This window comes from Condylura cristata, unplaced genomic scaffold (genome assembly GCF_000260355.1).
Source record: "Condylura cristata isolate star-nosed mole 26May11 unplaced genomic scaffold, ConCri1.0 scaffold00049, whole genome shotgun sequence".
NCBI lineage: Eukaryota > Metazoa > Chordata > Mammalia > Eulipotyphla > Talpidae > Condylura > Condylura cristata.
This window is the reverse complement of record NW_004567150.1, coordinates 996597-1015604: the sequence shown is the minus strand read 5'-3', so window position 1 is coordinate 1015604 and position 19008 is coordinate 996597. Positions and strand designations below refer to the sequence as shown.

The window sequence follows — 19008 nt, the reverse complement described above, 5'->3', positions numbered from 1 at the left end:
GGGTGAGAAAAGGGGAACAAGAAGAGGAAAGCATTCACAGACTAGCATGTGGCCAGACTCCAAAAGCCTCAAATCAACCCCTACCTCTCATTAGTCCCCACTCAGGGGATGGAGTCCAGAAAGTTCCACTTTCCACCATCAAGTTGTGATAGATGGTACATCAGAGCCACTGGTTCTGAGGGTCGCCTTACCATTCCTCTTACAGCTCCTTAAGGAGGTAAACACACACCTTTCAAGTGGTTCAGCCTTCCCACTGGCAAGTGTGTGACCCTCTGGCTACCACAGTGACTTAGGTAGGGGCTAGTTGCCAGTGAGGGGTGAAGGGAGCCCTTCTACTTTAAAGCTGCGGGGATGGCAGAATTAATGAAATTAAAATTGATAGAAGTAAAGACCAAATGGATTCTGGGGGCATCAGGAGAGTAGAAATACACTGCTGAGGGGAGCAGCAGGCTAGACAGGAGAGATCTGCTGCACCATGGGGGCCATGGGAGATCAACTCGTGCCATAGCGAGGACAGGCTTGATAGTGCTGAGACTTTAATCCCTGTGCCACCAGGGAGGCCTGCACTTTCCTTTTTTCTTTTATTTAAGATGCTCCTCTACTGCTGTTTCTGGAAGATATTTTGCAACATATCTTGATTCTAAACCTTAAAAATTTGCAAACCTTTAACCCATTTTTTTAGGGTAACATTTTAGTGTTACCCTCAAAAAACAATTTAACTGTTTTTTAATAGCACTCAGCAAAATATTTATAATATGAATAAGTAGAAAGAAATTTTTAAATAATCCACAAAATATGGGGGAAACACAGGGCAAACTCCCAGTCTCAAAGGCCATAGTCAGTCAAATATCTTCAAGGCTCACTCAAGCATATGAGAACTCAAATGCACTCTTTTTTGAGAAACTATGTCTTGGAAAAACAAGTAAGAATTGAGTGAAGGGAGGGAGAAGAGGCCCCACTTTCTGGGGCTAAGGGCTCACCCACTTTGGTTTCCCCCAGGGAACCCCACTTGGGAGGGGAGCACCAAGTGTGAAAAGCAGAGGAAAGAATCCCAGAGGAAATAATCTCACTCTGGGGAGGAAAGATTCAGCTGCTGTTGCGGGTAAAGCACAAGCACATGTAAGCAAAGGGTTTGTGCTTGGGAAATCTGAAACTCCAGGAATAAGGAGGATGGCTTCCCAGTGAACGGAGATGCTGCTGGTGCCTCTTCCAAGGCCGGGAAGTGCGCTCTTCTGATTGCAGGGTGGACACAGCACTGGTGGGAACCAACCAGGAGACAGGGCGGAGAGGATACACCCTGTATCCCTGCCGTCAGGGGCCCCTGAGCACTGCCAGCGTCAACCAGTGACATCACCAGCAGTGTGGGTGCACAGCCCTCATAAGTAGCAGGGAGCACAGTGGGGCTCACGTGGGACTCCCCACATGAGGAGGGGTTCACCAGAGAGGCTCTTTTTGTGTTGTGTGAGACATCTTCCCCAGCAACTGGGGCTATTGCTGGAATTTTGTTTATCTGTTTTCTTGTTGTCTTTAGTCTAAACTTAAGTTTCTTGCAATTTGAGTTTGTATCTCTGGGAAACGACCCATCGTGGAATTTGTTGGGACTTCAATAAAGCACCCTCCCGGCCACAACTTCCTCCAAGAGTCAGAACCCCAAGAGAGGAGTGAGAAAGTTCTACAAGGGAGGCAACTTTCTGTGGTTGGAGACCACAGTCCCTGATAACGCCCACACTAACAAGATTATCTCCACGACTGAGGCTGCAACCTGTCTGGTCCCTTGTAACTGAGTGGCCAGTGTTAGCCTAAGGCTGCAGAGAAAGTTCTGTGTCAAAAAAGCTTGGAGTGGGTGAGGAGAGTGGTTGCATGTCTGCTGGGCTGGGGCGCCAAGAGCCCCTAGTGAGGCTTGAACTCTTGGCATTGTCAATAGTGATCCATTCACTTCCCACTGCCTGGGCTTCCTACTGCCCCAGCTCCTACTGTGGGCCAGCACCAGACACCTAGTCATTCAGACAGGCACAGACACATCAGCCTGTAAAGTAAGAGATGCCTGGCAACCCAGGCCAAAGGGTGCTGCAACCTATAATCTTACTACAAATTCAGCACATTAAAAAGAAGGAAGGAAAACTATTGCGCCTAAACTATGAAAATAAACATGGGCTATCAAAGTGAAGAAACAGGAATATACACTTCTGGTGAGCAAATGATGGAAAAAAGCCTCAGGAAAAATATATTAATGCAACAGAACTAGGTAACCTAAATGAAGACTTCCAAGTAACAGTCCTCACAACGTTCACTGAAATTAGGAGAATAATTGATAAACAAAATGAGAGTAGAAAATAGGAGGGGGTTTCAAATATAAGTAATAGCACTAACTAAAAAATACAATAGGCCCTTCCTGGTGGCTCAGCAGGTTAAAGCACAGCACCAAAAAACTAAAGCTACTGCAGCATGAGTTCCATCCCCGCCCCTGAGGTGACCCAAATGGCACAGTAAACCTGTTCTGTCCCGCCCGCTGATCTCCTCTGCAGTGTACTTTATCAGTAGGCCTGTTCTGCTCCCCACTCTGTCTCTGATGAATCCTCTCACCACTCCTGCACCTCTGGCCTGTACCCCAGTTCTGCATAAATAAATAAATAAATCTTTAAAAAAAGAAAGAAAGAGTCCAGTGCTGTGAAAAGGCCTGCATCTGCCCTCTGACTGTTTGCTCTGAATATCAGCCAGAGATCAAAAGTGAGCACCTTGACCTGTCCACTGGAGAGACTGCAGAGAAGTTGGGTGAAATGTGAGCTGAGCAATCAGCCAAGGGTAAATCACACTATAAACAGAAAGCAGCTAAGCTAACACAGAAGTATGAAAGGACACAGCTACAGACCACATCATGCACGAAGGTGAAGCGGGAATGGGTCTACAGGACAACAGGCTCCAAGAAGAATCAACCAGAAGGCAAGAAGGTGAGGAGGAGGATAAAGATGAGGGAGGAGGACAACGATGATGAGTACATGGCTATCCGACAATGGGCAAGGGTGTGTGCGTTCAGAGCATTGTTTTGCTAAGAATGTGAGTTCAATATCAGCTTCAGTGTGAAAACTACAAATTTTTCTATAGTCGGTAAGATTACTTGTAGAGAATAATAAAATAATTTTACAATAATTATACAGAGAATTTTAGAATAATTTTTAAAATGCAGGGTGTAGTTTTTTTGAGAGGCTGCTACATACAGTTAAGAAATTTAAAGTTTCTAATGTTAAATGTTTCTAAATATTTGAAGGTTTTCTTTAAGTGCTTGACCTACAGAAAACTTGTAGGAATCAGTAGTGATAAAAAAAATAGTTGGAATTTTTAGCATGTTACATTTTTTTTTAAATACAAATAGTTATATAAAAACTTGTGACATAAATGCCATCACTTTTCTTATTGTAGATGTTCCATTCCATCTGGAAGACAAGACCAGTGCTGTGAAAGTGGGTTGCTGCCACAGGATTTTGAAGATAACTCCTCCTTCTTATGTGGGACTTTATGGGCTCTGGCCATTATGAAGTTTCCCTTTTAGTTACCATGGGAACTCACAGCAACACATTGTGGACCCCTCCCGGGTAGTATAGAAAGGCCATTCCTAGATTTTTTTTAAAAGATTTATTCATTTATGCATACAGAACTGGGGTACAGGCCAGAGGTGCAGGGGCGGTGAGAGGATTCACCAGAGACAGAGCGGGGAGCAGAACAGGCAGGACAGGCAGGACAGGTCTACCGCACCATGTGGGTCACACCAGGGGCGGAGATCGAACTCATGCTGAAGTGGCTTTAGCTTCTTAGTGCTGTGCTTTAACCCATTGCGCCATCAGGGAGGGCCCCCATTCCTAGATTTTTACCTGAAAAAACTCAAAATGGTGATTTAACCAAACACTTGTACACCCATGTTCACAGCAGTGTTACCTTAAAAGCCAAAAGTCAGAAACAGCCCAAAAGCCCACCAACAGGTGAATGGATAAATAAAATGTATATACATGCAACAGAATATTATGCATCCTTCAAACGGAATTTAACGCTGTCACAGTTATACACTGTGGATTAAGTTGGGTAATCCATGATAGTAATTAGAGGCAGGGTCTTCAGGAAATAACTAGGTTTGGATGAGGCCATAAGGAACCTCTTGATGGCATTATGCCCTTGCAAGTAGAAGAGAAACTAGGGCTGTCTGTCATGTAAAGACATAATAAAAAGACAACCATTTGCATGGCAGGAAAATTGTCCTTACCAGAACCTGACCATACCAGCCATGGTAAGAATTTTAGTCTAGAGATTGCTGGGTAAGGAATTTCTTTTGTTTAAGCCACCTACCCAGGTTCTGATATTTAATTATGGCAGAGCAAGATTGCTAAGGCATGTACTGAAACAGGGTGGTAGGCACAAGATAATGAGCTACCAGGATAGGTCACAATTGCTACCAGAATGCCTAAGCTCTAAGACCACAAAGTTGCCAAAAGCCCCTCTTCTGTGTCGACTCACACAATTGCAAGTGACCTCAAACTCGAGGAACCACAACTATGTGGTTTATCTCTCAAACAGGGGAAACAGAGCTTAAAGCAGAGCTCAAACAGCCACAAGTGGCGGCTATCTCACCCAAATAGTGTCTACCAGAAGTATAAGCAGAAAACCAGTCACCTGTCACCAGGAGTGCTGGACAGCACAGGACAGTAGTGATGGTCAGCACCAAGTCTCCGTGAGGTGGTGTCAGAGACACCAAGTTAACAGCTATTTGTGACACCAGGCCCAGAGCCTATGGTGTTCCTTTCAGACAATGTCAGAGATAAGGCCAGAGGGCCAGTCTTTGACAGAGGTCTTCTGCTCCTCTTCCCTCCTCGAAGGACAGCTACTGGACTTTGGCTTCTTTTCTCTTTCTTCAGAGGCCAGAAACAGAATCTGGAGACTGGAACAGAGTCTGGAGACTAAAATAGAGAATCTCTCCAGCTCCCTCTGCCCCTGGCTTACTTGCTCTTTCAGGGTGCTGCACCCACAAATCTGATTGGACCATTTAATACCAACCAGCTCATAGCTCTCACCTGATTGGTCCATCCCATGATCCAGGAAGTAAGCCAGGCTCTGAAGAGCAACTTCCACAACTGGCTGGTTGAGCAGCTGGGTAAGAGAACATCACTGCTACTACTGCTCTGGCTGAGGAGGGAGCTGGGTTCCAGGTAAAGAGATACTGAGGATATTATCCTAAGTGAAATAAGCCATACACAAAAGGATAAATGTTGTGTGATTTCTTTTAGAGATTTCTAGGGACTGGGAGAGAGGATCATCCTCATTATCGATACTGTTTAATATGGTGTGCAGAAGTCCCAGAGATCTGCAGTGATGATGGTTTGTCAATCTTGTTGATATTTTCATAGAACCAGCATTGATTTTTCCCTATTGTTTTCTACTCCCTAATTCCTTTATTTCTGCTCTAATCTTTTCTTTCCTTCTGCTTGTTTGAATTTTGGTTTGTTCTTCTTTTTTTTCTAGTTCCTTAAGATTAATTTATTATCAACTTCAAATTTTCTACATTTTCTACTCTAACTTTCCCTCATAGCACTTAGGCCATGTGCCAGATATTGTTAATCTAGTATTTTTAAATATCCCTTGATTTTTTTTCCTTTGACTCTTTGATTTCTTAACAACACAACTGTTTAATTTTTGTGGATTTCATTATTGTGAAATATCCAGTTTTCCTTCTATTGGTTTCTAATTTCATTCCATTGTGATCATAAGTTACTATGTATAATCTGAAAAGCATTAAAATTTTTTTGATAGGCCCTCCCTGGTGGCGCAGCAGGTTAAAGCACAGCACTGAGAAGCTAAAGCCACTTCAGCATGAGTTCGAACACCGCCCACCCCGGAGGTGACCCACATGGTGTGGCAGACCTCTCCTGACCCGCCCACTGCTCCTCTCAGCAGTGTACTTCGTCCATCTGCCTGTTCTGCTCCCCACTCTGTGTCTGGTGAATCCTCTCACTACCCCTGCATCACTGGCCTGTACCCCCAGCTCTGTATGCACAAATAAATAAATCTTAAAAAAATAAAAGAATTGTTTGATATCTTAACATAGGTGTGCTGGCGACTGTTACACGTGCACTGAGAATATATATTCTGCTGTTGTGTGCATTGTCCTATTTATGCCTGTTAATTATATTTTGTTTCTAGTTCAAGTCTTTTGCACTCTGAAGAGTCTGTCTGGCTGATCTACCCAATTTTGAAAATTAGTTGTGAAGTTCCCAGCTATGTTTACAAAACAGTGTTTCTCCTTTAAATTCTGTTCATTATTGTTTCATATATGTTGGGGTCCTATTGTTAAATGTGTACACGTTTCTCATTTTATCATCTTTATATAGTAAAGCATTTATCATCATGTAATATTCCTCAGTGCCACCTGTAAATTTTTTTGAATTAAAGTCTATTTAGTCAAACTGTAATATCTTCTGGTTACTACTGCATGGGACATCTTTTTCTATCCATTTACTTCTAACTTCCTTGTTCTTATTTATGTCTCTTGTGGACAATATATAGATCATGACTTTCTCCAATCTGTTTCTTCCTTTAAACAGGAGTTTAATACATTTACATTTAAATGCTGATAATAAATTATTTACTTCTGCCATTTAGGTATTTGTTTTATATTATAGGTTTCACTCCTCAAATCCTCTATTACTGAAATTTTTTACTTAGTTGAATGTTTTAGTTGAATGCTTTAAGTGTCCATTTTATTTCCCTTTTTTCTTTTCTACATCTATGAAAAGACAAATGTTATATAACAACTTAGTTTGAATAATACAAAGTTAATTTCAATAATGTATGCCCTGCTCCTATATAACTTCTCTTTGTCTTCCCTTCATATAGTCTTGTCACAAGTTACACTTTTTTAACTGCTGTCCTCATTAACATAAACTTTCCTGTATTTATTCTTATGGCTTTGAGTTACTGTCTAGTTTCTCATTTCAACCTAAATATTCTCTTTACCATTTCTTTTAGGAAGGACTAGTGATGATGAACTCACTCAGCTTTTATTTATCTAGAAATACATTCACTTCCACAATAATTTTGCCATATAAAATCTTAGTTGAGAGGTCTTTCTTTTTTCTTTCAAGAAAAAAAGCATATCATCTCATGCTTTCTGGCTTCCATGCTTTCTGATGAGAATCTGACCATTAGTCTTTTAAGAAACTTTTGTAAGATGATTCTTTTCTCCTGTTTTCAAAGTTCTGTCTTTAGGTTTCATCATTTCAACTGTGTGCCATGGTATAGATGTCTTTGTATTTATCCACTTGAATGTGTAGATTCATGTCCTTCATCAGACTTGCATGTTTAGGGCCATTATCTCCTCAGTTGCCTTTTCTGCCCCTCTCTCACTCTTCCTCTTTTCAAATTCCTATAATAAATATTTTGATACACTTGATGTATCCTGTAGTTCCCTCAGATACTCCTCAGAGTAGAAATAATTTCAGTCATATTATTTTCAATTATCTGATCCATCTTTTCCTGATTAAATCTACTGATGGATATGTCTAAATATCCAACTAAATATTTTATATCAGTTATTTACTTCTCAGCTTCAGAATTTGTTTAGTTTCTTTTTAAATTTTTCATCTCTATTTTCACATTCTCATTTTTCTCAAAGATCATTTTCCTGTTTACCATTATTTCTTTGTTCATGGTTTCTTTTTGCCCACTTGAGCATATTAAGTCAGTTGATTCGGCATCTTTGTCTAATAATTACTATCTCTGAACTTTCTCAGGAATAGCTTTTATTCCACTGTGGTGTCATACTTTCCTGTTCCCTTGTATGCTATTATTATTTTTTTTTTTTGAGAAGCAGACAATTTAGGTATTATATTAATTCTGGAAATCTGATTTTCCAATCCTCAGAAATGGATGGTTTTTCTTTCTAAGGGTGGTACATCTCTGACTTTCCCAATTATGTTTGCAAAGTATATATTTCTTTTTGTCTGGCGCCCCTGAAATTTCTCTTTATCTCTGCCATCAAGTGTTGTGACAGGAAATTTGTTGTCACTTTGCAGCAGAAACTTGATGAGGAACACAGCAGTCATGGAGCAGGTTTGTAAGACAAGACTCTGCTACTTTGAGCAGAAGTTCTTGTGCCATTTTTTGAAAGCATACAGGCTAGTAAAACCTCATCATGTGACAATGGTATGAGAAATGAAGTCTGGAGGGTGGGATAGGAATGGAGAACAAAGTTTTATGAGGGACAGAAAAGGGGACATCATGATTATACATTGGAGACATTTGTGTCATCTAAGTATTTAACATGGTCACAGGCAGAGTTATCACAAGACCACCAGGGAGATAGTTAATCAGGTCAATAGCATCCCCTATCTCCAGGACTGCCTCGTGATATGAGCTATACTCTGTAGATAGTCTCTGCTGGGATTTGTAGATAACAAATAGGTCACAGTTGCCCATGAGTGGCCAGCTAGTAACTGGCTCATAGGAACCCATAATCAAGCAATTGAGAATAAATTATTTAAATTTATAGGTCCAACAAAGGAAAAAGAGAGTCCTCTCTCTATATTTTCTGACATATGATACAGGGTAACTTACTACCAAACAGAACCAAAAACAAGGCAATTGTCTGTGCCAGTTCCTCAGGCATCACCAGAATATCTCAACTATACAGATCAACATATTTGAGGGTATGATCATCACTGCCCATCCTGGCATCAGCCAGGCTCCAGGACTATAAATAATCAAGGTCATTCTGAGGAATGGGAAGAAGTAGTTGGGTCATGTATGTTATTCATTTGAAAAAGGCCAGCATCAGTCTCTCCCTTCATGAAACTCTCCTGATCATGTGTCCAGATTCCAGAGTTTCAACATAGTTGATTCCAGTTGCTCTTTCCAGCCAGTGGTTCACTCAGAGAAGTAGCCAACCTCTAGATATTTGTACCCTGCTGTTTTGCATGTTGTCACTCCTGCTCCACATATGCTTTTAATTATTATTTATTTAGTGTTATTGAAGTATCTTTTATCCACACTTTGCCCGTATTTTCACAAGTAGTTGTAGCCACCATAGCACTTCCACCACCAAAGCTCCCATAGTCCTTTACCAAAGTCCACTGTTTCCATACATCCACACTCTCATCCCTACCCTTCTAAAAGCTGCAGACTTATGATGAGCTTTCCAGGGTTAAAGTTTGGTTTGGACTGACACTTTGGTTGTTCTATATCCCACCTATAAGTGACATCATCCATTATATATCTTTATCTTTCTAGCTAAGTAAAATACTTAGCATTATGCCTTCCAGCACCATCCATGTTGCTAAATGGCATGAGTTTATCTTTTTGATCACTGAGTAGTATTCCATTGCATATATGTAATATACTCTCTTGATCCACTCATTTGTTTTGGGCCACTTAATTCATTTCCATGTAATTTGTTATTATAAATAATGTTGCTATAAACATAAGGGTAGAATTCCTTTTGAATTAGTATTTTTGTGTTTTGGGGGGTAGATACCTGGCAGTGGAATTGCTGGGTCCTATAGCAAATCCATTTTTAGCCTTTTGAAACAATTCCACACTGTTTTTCATGGGGTGAACCAATCAATTGTGAATGTCTTCCTGACTGGCTTAAATCATTATAAAATGTTCTTTATTTTCCCTCTCGTAATACTCATCATCTGGTTTAAATAATTACACATTTTCTTAATATTAGTGCTCATATGGTATGTTTCTTAACTTTACCCTATTGATTTCTATTTAATGTACATCTCTTGTGTACTGCTTTTTTAAAAATGTAATCTGAAATTTTCAGCTTTTTATTTAGTGTTTAAGGCCATCAATAATGGAATTACTGACATTTTAAAGTTTATTATTTAGTACTTTTCTTACTATTTGCCTCCTCTTTGGTTGCTCCTTTGTGCTTCCTTTGCTGCCTATATTGGAGCAATGAAATTTTAAGATCTTTAAGAATTTTAAACAGCTTTTGTTGTTTTGTCTATAACAGTTTTTTTTATAAAAAAAAAAAAAAAGATTTACTTATTCATACAGATCTGGAGTATAAGCCAGAAGTGGAGGGGCCGTGAGAGGCTTCACCAGAGACAGAGTGGGAAGCAGAACAGGCCGACTAACGAAAAGTACACTGCTGAGGGGAGCAGTGGGTGGGTCAGGAGAGGTCTGCCTTGCCATATGGGTCATCTCCGGGCCGGGGAACTAACTCTCGCTGAAGCGGCTGCAGCTAGCTTGCAGCACTATATTCTAACCCATTGCGCCACCAAGGAGCGCCCTATACTATATATTTTTAATACCTGTCCAGCGTAAAAACAATATGTGGGCCCTCCCTGGTGGCACAACGGGTTAAAGCGCAGCACTAAGAAGCAAAGCCACTTCCATATGAGTTCGATTCTGCCTGCCCTGGAGTTGACCCACATGGCGCGGCAGACCTCTCCTGACCTGCCCGTTGCTCCCCTCAGCAGTGTACTTCCTTCATCTGCCTGTTCTGCTCCTGAATCTGTCTTGGTGAATCTTATCACCGCCCCTGAGCCTCTGGCCTGTACCCCCATTCTGTATGCACAAATAAATAAATCTTTAATAACAACAAAAAACAAACAATATGCTTCCTCAGCTTATCATAGTTGATCTTGATTTACCATCATAGCAATTACATATTATGTAGGAAATTTTCATCCTTGGACAATTATCATGTATTGGGGCCTCACCGTTGTAAATCCCACACTATTTAGGCATCACATCTGTTTTAAACAATGGATGGTCTCTTGTTGCTGAAATTGCAGCTGACAGCTTTTCCTTTCTATCAGTTTGAAGAAATCAGTTACCTTAAAATTTTTTATTTCATGTTCATTTTTGAAGAATATGAGCCCATCAATTTTTTCTCCTTTTAGTACTTTAGAAATATTATTCCACTGTCATCTGTTCTCCATTTTCCTCATGAAATGTTACCTATTATGTAGTTTTCATGACTATTTTTTAGATTTTTATTTACTTATGCTTACAGAACTGAGGTGCAGAAGTGCAGGGGCGGTAAGAGGACTCACCAGAGACAGAGTGGGGAGCCAAACAGGCCAACTGACAAAGTACATTGCTGAGGGGAGCAGTGGGCGAGAGAGATGTCTGCCGCACCATGTGGGTCACTTCTGGGGCTGGGGATCAAACTCGCCCTGAAGCGGATGGGGCTAGCTTGCAGTGCTGCGCTTTTAACCCACTGTGCCACCAGGGAGGGCCCCTATTTTTAATGACATTATCTTTGATTTTAATCATTTGCCTATGATATTCCTAGGTATGATCTTTTTAATCAACCTTGGGGAGAAGAGTATAGATGGAAGAAATCAGAAGCAGATCAAGTGAGAAACCTGAAGTTTTAATTTTGTCATACTGTACACACTACACAAGACCACTCAGGAGAAGGGCTGGGCCTGGCCACAGGGAAGAAGGCAAGGTACAAAGTGTGGACAAGCTCCTTTTTTTGGGATTTATCGAGAAATAAATGGGTAAGACAGGAGGAGGTTTAGGACTGGCTAGCTTTAATAATTTAAGCAGGCTCTGGAGCACAGGAGCTGTCCCTGGTTGACTGGTATCTGATCTTGGAGCTGTTAGGGTATATGTTTACTGGGCCAGAGTGTGTGTCTAGTAAGTGAAGTGGTTGATCTTGGCTCCATTAGTTGGTTTTTGATAATCATTTTGAAAACTTCTGAACATTATTTCTTAAAATTTTACTTATCCAAATATTTTTTTTCTACAAAGTTACCACTTGCATATTTGTTATACCTCTTGATAAGGTTACAATGCCAGTTCATTTTTTATAAAAGATTTATTTATGCTTACAGAACTGAGGTACAGGACAGAGGTGTGGTGGGTGCAAGGATTCACCAGAGACAGAGTGGGGAGCAGAACAGGTAGATCTACTGAAATACACTGCTGAGGGGAGCAGTGAGTGTGTCAGGAGAGGTCTGCCACGCCATATGGGTTAGCTCCCTGGCTGAGAATCGAACTCATGCTGCAGTAGCTTCGGAGAGCTTCATAACGTAGTGCTTTAACCCGTTGAGCCACCAAGGAAAGCACGCCTTTTCATTTTTTATGAAAAAACTATTTTTGCTTTTGTTTGGATAATCTATATTAATGTGTTCCAAGTTCACTAATCCTTTCTATTGCAGTATTTAATCTTTTAACCCACCCAGAAAATGCATTTTTTAAAACTTCATCGCTCCTAAAATTCATCTCTTTGTTCTTTGAATCTTTTTAGATTCATTAACATATTTGTAACTATTTTTAAATTCTTAATCTTAAAATCTTGATTGTCCATGGGTTTCTTTTTAAATTTTTAACTCATATATTCTTGTTTAGTTTGACATCTACTGGACATTCTGAATGATACATTATGAAGTTTCAGTAGGCAGTTGAGTTACTAGCAGTTACCTTGATTCATAGGCTTGCTTTTTAGGATTACTTTAGGATTTGGGGACTATTTTAGTTTTGCCCTTAGTCCTTAAATCTTGGTTCTTACTCTAAGGAACAGCTCTCCAAGTCTCTAACCGAAAGCCCAAAATAGTTACTTGCCTCTTTACCTTCATGGGACAAAAATTCCAAACTTTCCCTCACCAACATCAGGTATCTGCTGAGCTTTTCCAGCCTTCCAGCTACAGCTTTCCTTTGGGCCTCAAGGTATCTTGCTTTGTTCAGGCACAATTTAGGAGTCAGCTGAGGATGTGAGGGGAGTACGTAAGGCAAATTCACAGCTCTTTGATTTCTCTCTTCAATTTTTAACTGCTCAGACAGCCCAGAACTCTGATTTGGCTCCTCAGTGCAGTAATATGACTGCCACTTTTATTCTCTAGGGTCACATGAGGAATTCTCACAGAAATGTGGATTTTAGCCCATGTGTTTCTCTTCTTTCAGTGACTGGGTCCCCTCCAGTTTCAGGGCATTTCATCAGCATGTGAATTATCAACAAGACACTTAGTTTGTCATTACCGAAATCCAGACTGTACTAAGTTCAACTGTACAAAATAAAATCGCAAGTTTCCTTTTGTCTGAGTGATGGTGACAAGTGTTCACTTTGAAAAGTCTTATCAAAGTGGTGTGTACATATGTACATGTGCTATATACATCAATTCAAGTTTAGTAGAAGAATAAAAGCAATTTAATATCATCCAGTTTAAAATCCGAGTTCCTGACCCTAGGATCAAATTCATTCATTCTCTGGAACCTCTCCTGGCCATGATTTTCACCACACAGGTCCACTTGCAACTCCCCGAAGACAGATCCTGTTTCCTTCTGCTCTTCCTAGCGTCCTGATCCTTCACAGAGAACTCCATCAGGCCAGCTTTCCTTAGCCACCAAACCCACCACATTAAAGGCCCTCTGCTGTGCTCTCATGGCCACAAGTTCCCCTCCCTGACCTCCACCTCAATGAGCAAGAGTGTTCATTGCACTGGCAGGCAGGAAACAGAGCTTCAGCTCCAGCTCTAACCCCAGAACAGAAGCTAGCACAGAGAATCCACAAAATGAACAAATTCCATGCTGCCCTTCCTGTTATGGAGCACTGCCAGGGTAGTTCTCCAAGACTGGGAATCTAGAAGTGGTATCCTGAGAATCAGAGAATCAGCTGCAACTTGACCCATTCCATCATCAGGTGAGCAGTATGACGCTCAGTTGAAACATAACTTTCCCATCGGGGCTTGCTTCTTTTGCCAGGTTAAGAGGAGAAAATCTGAGCCCTGATAACCTGCCCCGCCTAAAGAGCAGAAAAACTGAATGACTGCCCAGACAATTTTAAAGAGAATGCAAAGTTTATTGTTGCACAGGTCTTATTTTCATTACAGTGCCAGAAAATCCAGTCTCTGCTCATGTCGAGTACAGAGGGCTCTGCAGACATTTAGAGCCCATGCTCTTTCCAAGCAAGAGGCAGCACCTGGACCCATGTTGCATTTAATGAAACAGGGTCACAGTGATAACGAATGATAAAGGAAGCTACTTTTTTTTAAAGTATAGTTTCTTTAAAAATTCTGACATTTACCTTCAGTTTTTCATGATTATCTTATTATTACCAAGTGTAACTGGCTGGAAAACATGGTACTTGATAACCTTTTCCTCAGATTACCTTAGGTTAATGTATTTTACTACTTTTATTTTGATGAGGAATTATGTTTCTGAAATCTAAATGATGACAAGGCAATGTGTATGTTATAGGTGGGAAGAAGACCTTAGACCTTACCCTGACTTGTATCTTCTTTAAATCTTCTACATTTGATCTCTGCTTTGTTAGGTAATTGGGAGACTCCAGAGATAGCCACTTGCTTACAAAATCATTAGGATGGAGTTTAACTCTGTGGGCTACCTCTGGGGAGCATGCAGCTGTTTGAAGCTGACTTTGTGGTTTGTTTTTATAAACTGTCAGCACTTTAAATTGAAACCCTGAGGGGGAGAGATCTCCTCTCAATGCACTAACCACCCAGAAGTGTCTTTTCTGTATTAGATCAAGAGATCAAAGACCAACTAATGAAAGAGAATTGGTATTCTCCAGATACTTTGAAATATCAATGATAACCTGAGTTAATGGAACCTAATTTGCTTGAATTCAATCTGATAATTACCAAAGTCCTGATTAAGATCTTTTCCTCACTACATCAAGCAGGAAAAATATGAATTTACATTAAAAAATGATATCCACCAAACTTGACATGTGACAACTATATTTGATTAACTAATCATTCCACAAATGTCCTCATAAAATCAAACACTTAAAAACCCAATTAAAATCACACAGGGGAACATGGAATATATATTTAAATAACTTCTCACCCTCCACATTTTTGTTACCAAGAGAAAATTCCTGTAAGGTAGTTTTACCAAAATATTTACATTTCCATCAAATTTGATACCATGATCTAGCATTTTATTCAGGAAAAACACATTAGACATTCATTTGTTAATTCCCAAGCTGAGTTACTTCTTTTAATCATTGCGACAATCTTATAAAAGAATTGCTTTCAAGTACTGAGATTTACTCATAATGGGGGAATTGGGGAAGGAGGAATCATTTTATGCCCATTACTCTGAGGATGGTATCTGATCCATTCTAAAAGACCATGTCAATAAGGCATATCCAGCTAAAGAAACTGAGATTTCCTTGCTTCCTATGACCTGGGCCAGCCTCTTTGGAAAGCTGCACCACCATCCCTAGCTCTCAGCCCTTCAGACTGGCTCAGTTCCTGAAGCCAGAGAAGAGCTGCATTCAGGCAGAGCCTTAACAAGATTATAATAGGAGAACTCAGAGACAGCAGAACAAATTAAGCTTCATTCTTGGAAATTATTCCTTAACATACATAAAAAATTTGCTCTCCCAAAAGCTGAGTTTACATAAGGGCCAACAAGGACAGGTGCGTGCACTCAGTAAACATGTAAACATCTGTATGTTTCCATTTGAAATGCCACAATTGACAGACTCAAACTTTATTAATCTTAAAAAAAAAAAAAAAAAAAAAAAGAACATGCCATCACTCTGATGTGTATGGACTGAGTACAATTAAAACAACTAAAAACCACAACCCAGCCCAGCAGTCCTAGCAGCAGGCTATGTGCCTGGGCTTGATCTCAAAGCCAATACCTCTGTTCACAGAACATAGAAGTTCTACAGTATGTTATTCTGACATGTCATATTGCTTCATTTCACTCTGGCACTGATTCACAAAGAAAATTTTCTATTATGGCATGATGAGAGAAAAATAATTGATTACATTTAAATGATAGCTAAAAACAATGCACTGTGAAGTTTCCAGAACGTTGATTGTTTCAGTGCAGCCAACTTCTTGTTTTTCAGTCACAACTTGCTTTCATGTAGTAGAGAAGAGTGACCAAGAACAGCTCTTAGATGTAACTATTTCCTAGAGCATTAGAGCTTTATGCCACTTGAACCGAGAATTACTGGCAAGAGGAGGATCTTAGGTCATTCTAGAAGCAATTGGGTCTTGTAAATTTAGATTTCACTATGAATAAGACTGACATTTCAGTGGTGACAAAAAGGGGCAATGAGGACATACAAACTACACAGAAAACAGGTTTCACATGGCACCTTCCTTACACGGAATATGCATGAAAGATCTGGCAGGAAGACATGGAGAAAGGTGACCAGTTCCATATCCCAAGGGAACCAGCATTTTAACAGCATATCCAGTGACTTTAGTATTTCCTGCTCAACCTCCCAGGAAATAATCTGGGAAAATGCACAAGTCTGTCCATGGTTGTAGACAGAAGCGCCAGCAGTAGAAACCTAAGGCTTAACTAAGTCTAAGATGAAGCTGAGCAAATGTTTTCCCTCCCATTGACCCTATACCTTCAGTTTCTCTGACTGGTAAAGGGCAGGAGGAAGTGAGAGGGTGGGAGGTTGGTCATACTACAATCTTTTTCAAGAGCAATTATTCTGAAGGAGCTTTTTAGCCATTTATCTAATTATCCTTTGAGCCCTCTCCCTAATTTTTAATGGAATTTAAGAAAGCAAATTCAAAAGCTCCTGGTCAGTATGACTGGGAGACTCCTAAGCAATATTTTGTGCATGAATTAGAAAAAAATACATTACTTGATATCTGTGGTAAGACTGGTATTTTTAAAAAAGAATGTAAATCAGTCTTTTCAAAGAGTGGGGTAACAGCTATCCATTTGCACCCCCTCTTCATATTTTTAAAAAGCAAGCACAACATGAAAGACAAGAACTCCATACATTAGGAGGCACAGCCCATGAGTGCTCTCCCTTCAGCCTGAGCAGGTGGAGGGCAGGGCCTGGAGTCTCAACCCACGCAGGCAAAATCTCACAGAAGACTCCATGTGGGTGTCCTCAGGCACTGCAGCAGCAAGGGCTTCCCGAGAAGGACTACTCTGGACTACAGAAGTAAAAGGCAAAATGTAATGACTTAATGAGCTAGTGGTGCTTTGCATGTGGAATCAGAACGGGCGGAGCACAGCTATTTCCACAAGCCAAAGGCAGCCCACAGCGCAAAACCAAAAGATAGAACAGTGTCTAGAAAAAACTGAATTAGACAGTCAAAATATCTCCTGTCTCAGAGCTGGGTGGGGGTTGGGGGGATTTTGTAGAGGAAAGTCACTCTCCCCTGGGTCTGAGAGAGAAAATTCTACAGAGGAGAAGGCAAATGATGTGGTGACCTTCCTGGGAGCCCTGAGCCCTCTAAGTTAGATCACCTGAGGGTTTACTATGGCTGTATCCAGTAAGGAAATCCATAATGGACGGTTTTGTTTTGGTTTTTTTTTCTTTTTTTTTTTTAGAAAATGGGGAGAAAAAGCACAGACTTTCAAAATAGAAAAATTGTTTACAAAACGATTACCTAAAAAGTTTGCCATGGTTGGGTGGGGAATAAAAGTAATGTTTTCCTCTCAAATGAGTCACAAATGGATGCTATTTTTAAAAGAACCAATTTCTAATCTTCTTCACTTCCCCCCACTGGGCCCCAGAGCCCTCCTAATCCTAGTATTTTGCCTACCCTCATTCCAACCCACCCCCTGATCCTGTCCCAAATTTAATTTGCCCCAAGCCAACCCTGAAGACAACTGATTATTGGTTACGTTTCATTTCAACAATGAGCATAATGCTTGGGAGAGAATGCAAAAAGGACCCAAGAGCACTGGCTGAAACCTTGAAGTGTATGAACCTTGGATCAAGCTCCTGCAGGCCCCACAGAGGGCACACCCACACCGGTGTGCCAGCTGCAGACTGAGCTCCAGGCCAGTGAATTGAGGTAAGAAGAAAATGGTGGCTCCAGCTGACGACCTCCTTCCTAGCCCGGCACCTGCTTGCTCATGGGTGTGGGCACCACAGGACTCACTTTCTTCCAGTTTCCTTTGCTACTTTATCTGGTGAGAAGACTGCTCTTTACAGAGTCCCAAAGGATCAGCCATTTTCTTCCTCTGAGGTACAAATCCCATAGAGCTTTAACCCCAATGATCCAGAGTCCACTGGTGTGCCAATGCCAAAATCAAATGCTCAGAATCAAAAGGTGTGGCACACCTACCTGCCCAGCCAGTTTATCAGCAGTTGTATTAGACAAATCAGAAAAAACTAGCATTTAATATAAAAACTGTTTTTCAAATAGTGTCATTTCCTATCCTCTTCAGGAGATCATAATTCTTCACGTGTCTGAGGTCCTATGAGAAAAAAATTTGATTACTGTCAAATTATAAAAATACAAGGCAGGCATTTTTTGGCACTGTAACTCTTCACTTCTGTTCCCACCTTTTCTTTTTTTTTTTAAGATTTATTTTATTTATTATGCATGCAAGAGCTGGGAAGTAGGACAGAGGTGTGTGGGTGTGTATGATGCAGAGGAGGGTTAAGAGTATTCACCAGAGGCAGAGTGGGGAGCACTGAGAAAGACAGGAGAGGTCTGCTGCGCCATGTGGGTTAGGCTCCCTGGCTGGGGATCGTACTTATGCTGCAGTGGCTGCCAACAGCTTCATAGTGCTGAGATTTAACCCCTTTTGCCACCAAGTAAACCTGTCCCACGGTCATTTTATGTCGCTTTATAAATGTTTAGAAATTGCTTTGACATACCTGCTTAATATTTTGAAAGCAAAACCAAAATATTTTATTTATAAGAACACTGAATTTACCAATCCAAGTGGTCTTCACAAGCACAATATTTACTTCCATAAAACTATGCATTTTTGGCCCTCCCTGGTGGCGCAGCGGGTTTAAAGCACTGCACTAAGAAGCTGAAACCACTTTCGCATGAGTTCGATTCCCGCCTGCCCCAGAGGTGACCACATGGTGTGGCAGACCTCTCCTGATGCACCCACTGCTCTCCTCAGCAGTGTACTTCGTCGATCTGCCTTTTCTGCTCCCCACTCTTTCTCTGGAGAAGTCTTTTAACACCCCTTAGTCTCTGGCCTGTACCCCAGTTCTGTATGCACAAATAAATAAATCTTTAAAAAAAAACAAAAAAACTACGCATTTTCAGTCAGGATTCTTCTTTTTTCACTCAATAATATATA

At 40.7% G+C, this 19008-nt stretch overlaps 1 protein-coding gene across 1 annotated transcript in view; it reads right to left on the bottom strand.

Annotated features, from left to right (window-relative positions):
* Positions 1-15821: 15821 nt before the first annotated feature.
* UGGT1 (UDP-glucose glycoprotein glucosyltransferase 1) overlaps positions 15822-19008 on the bottom strand; it is a 97532-nt gene continuing 94345 nt past the window's right edge. Inside the window, exon 41 of the mRNA XM_004694888.2 lies at positions 15822-18162. Within this exon, the coding sequence (XP_004694945.1) occupies positions 18137-18162 (26 nt within the window). The 3' untranslated portion in view covers positions 15822-18136. The remainder of the gene's footprint in view (positions 18163-19008) is intronic.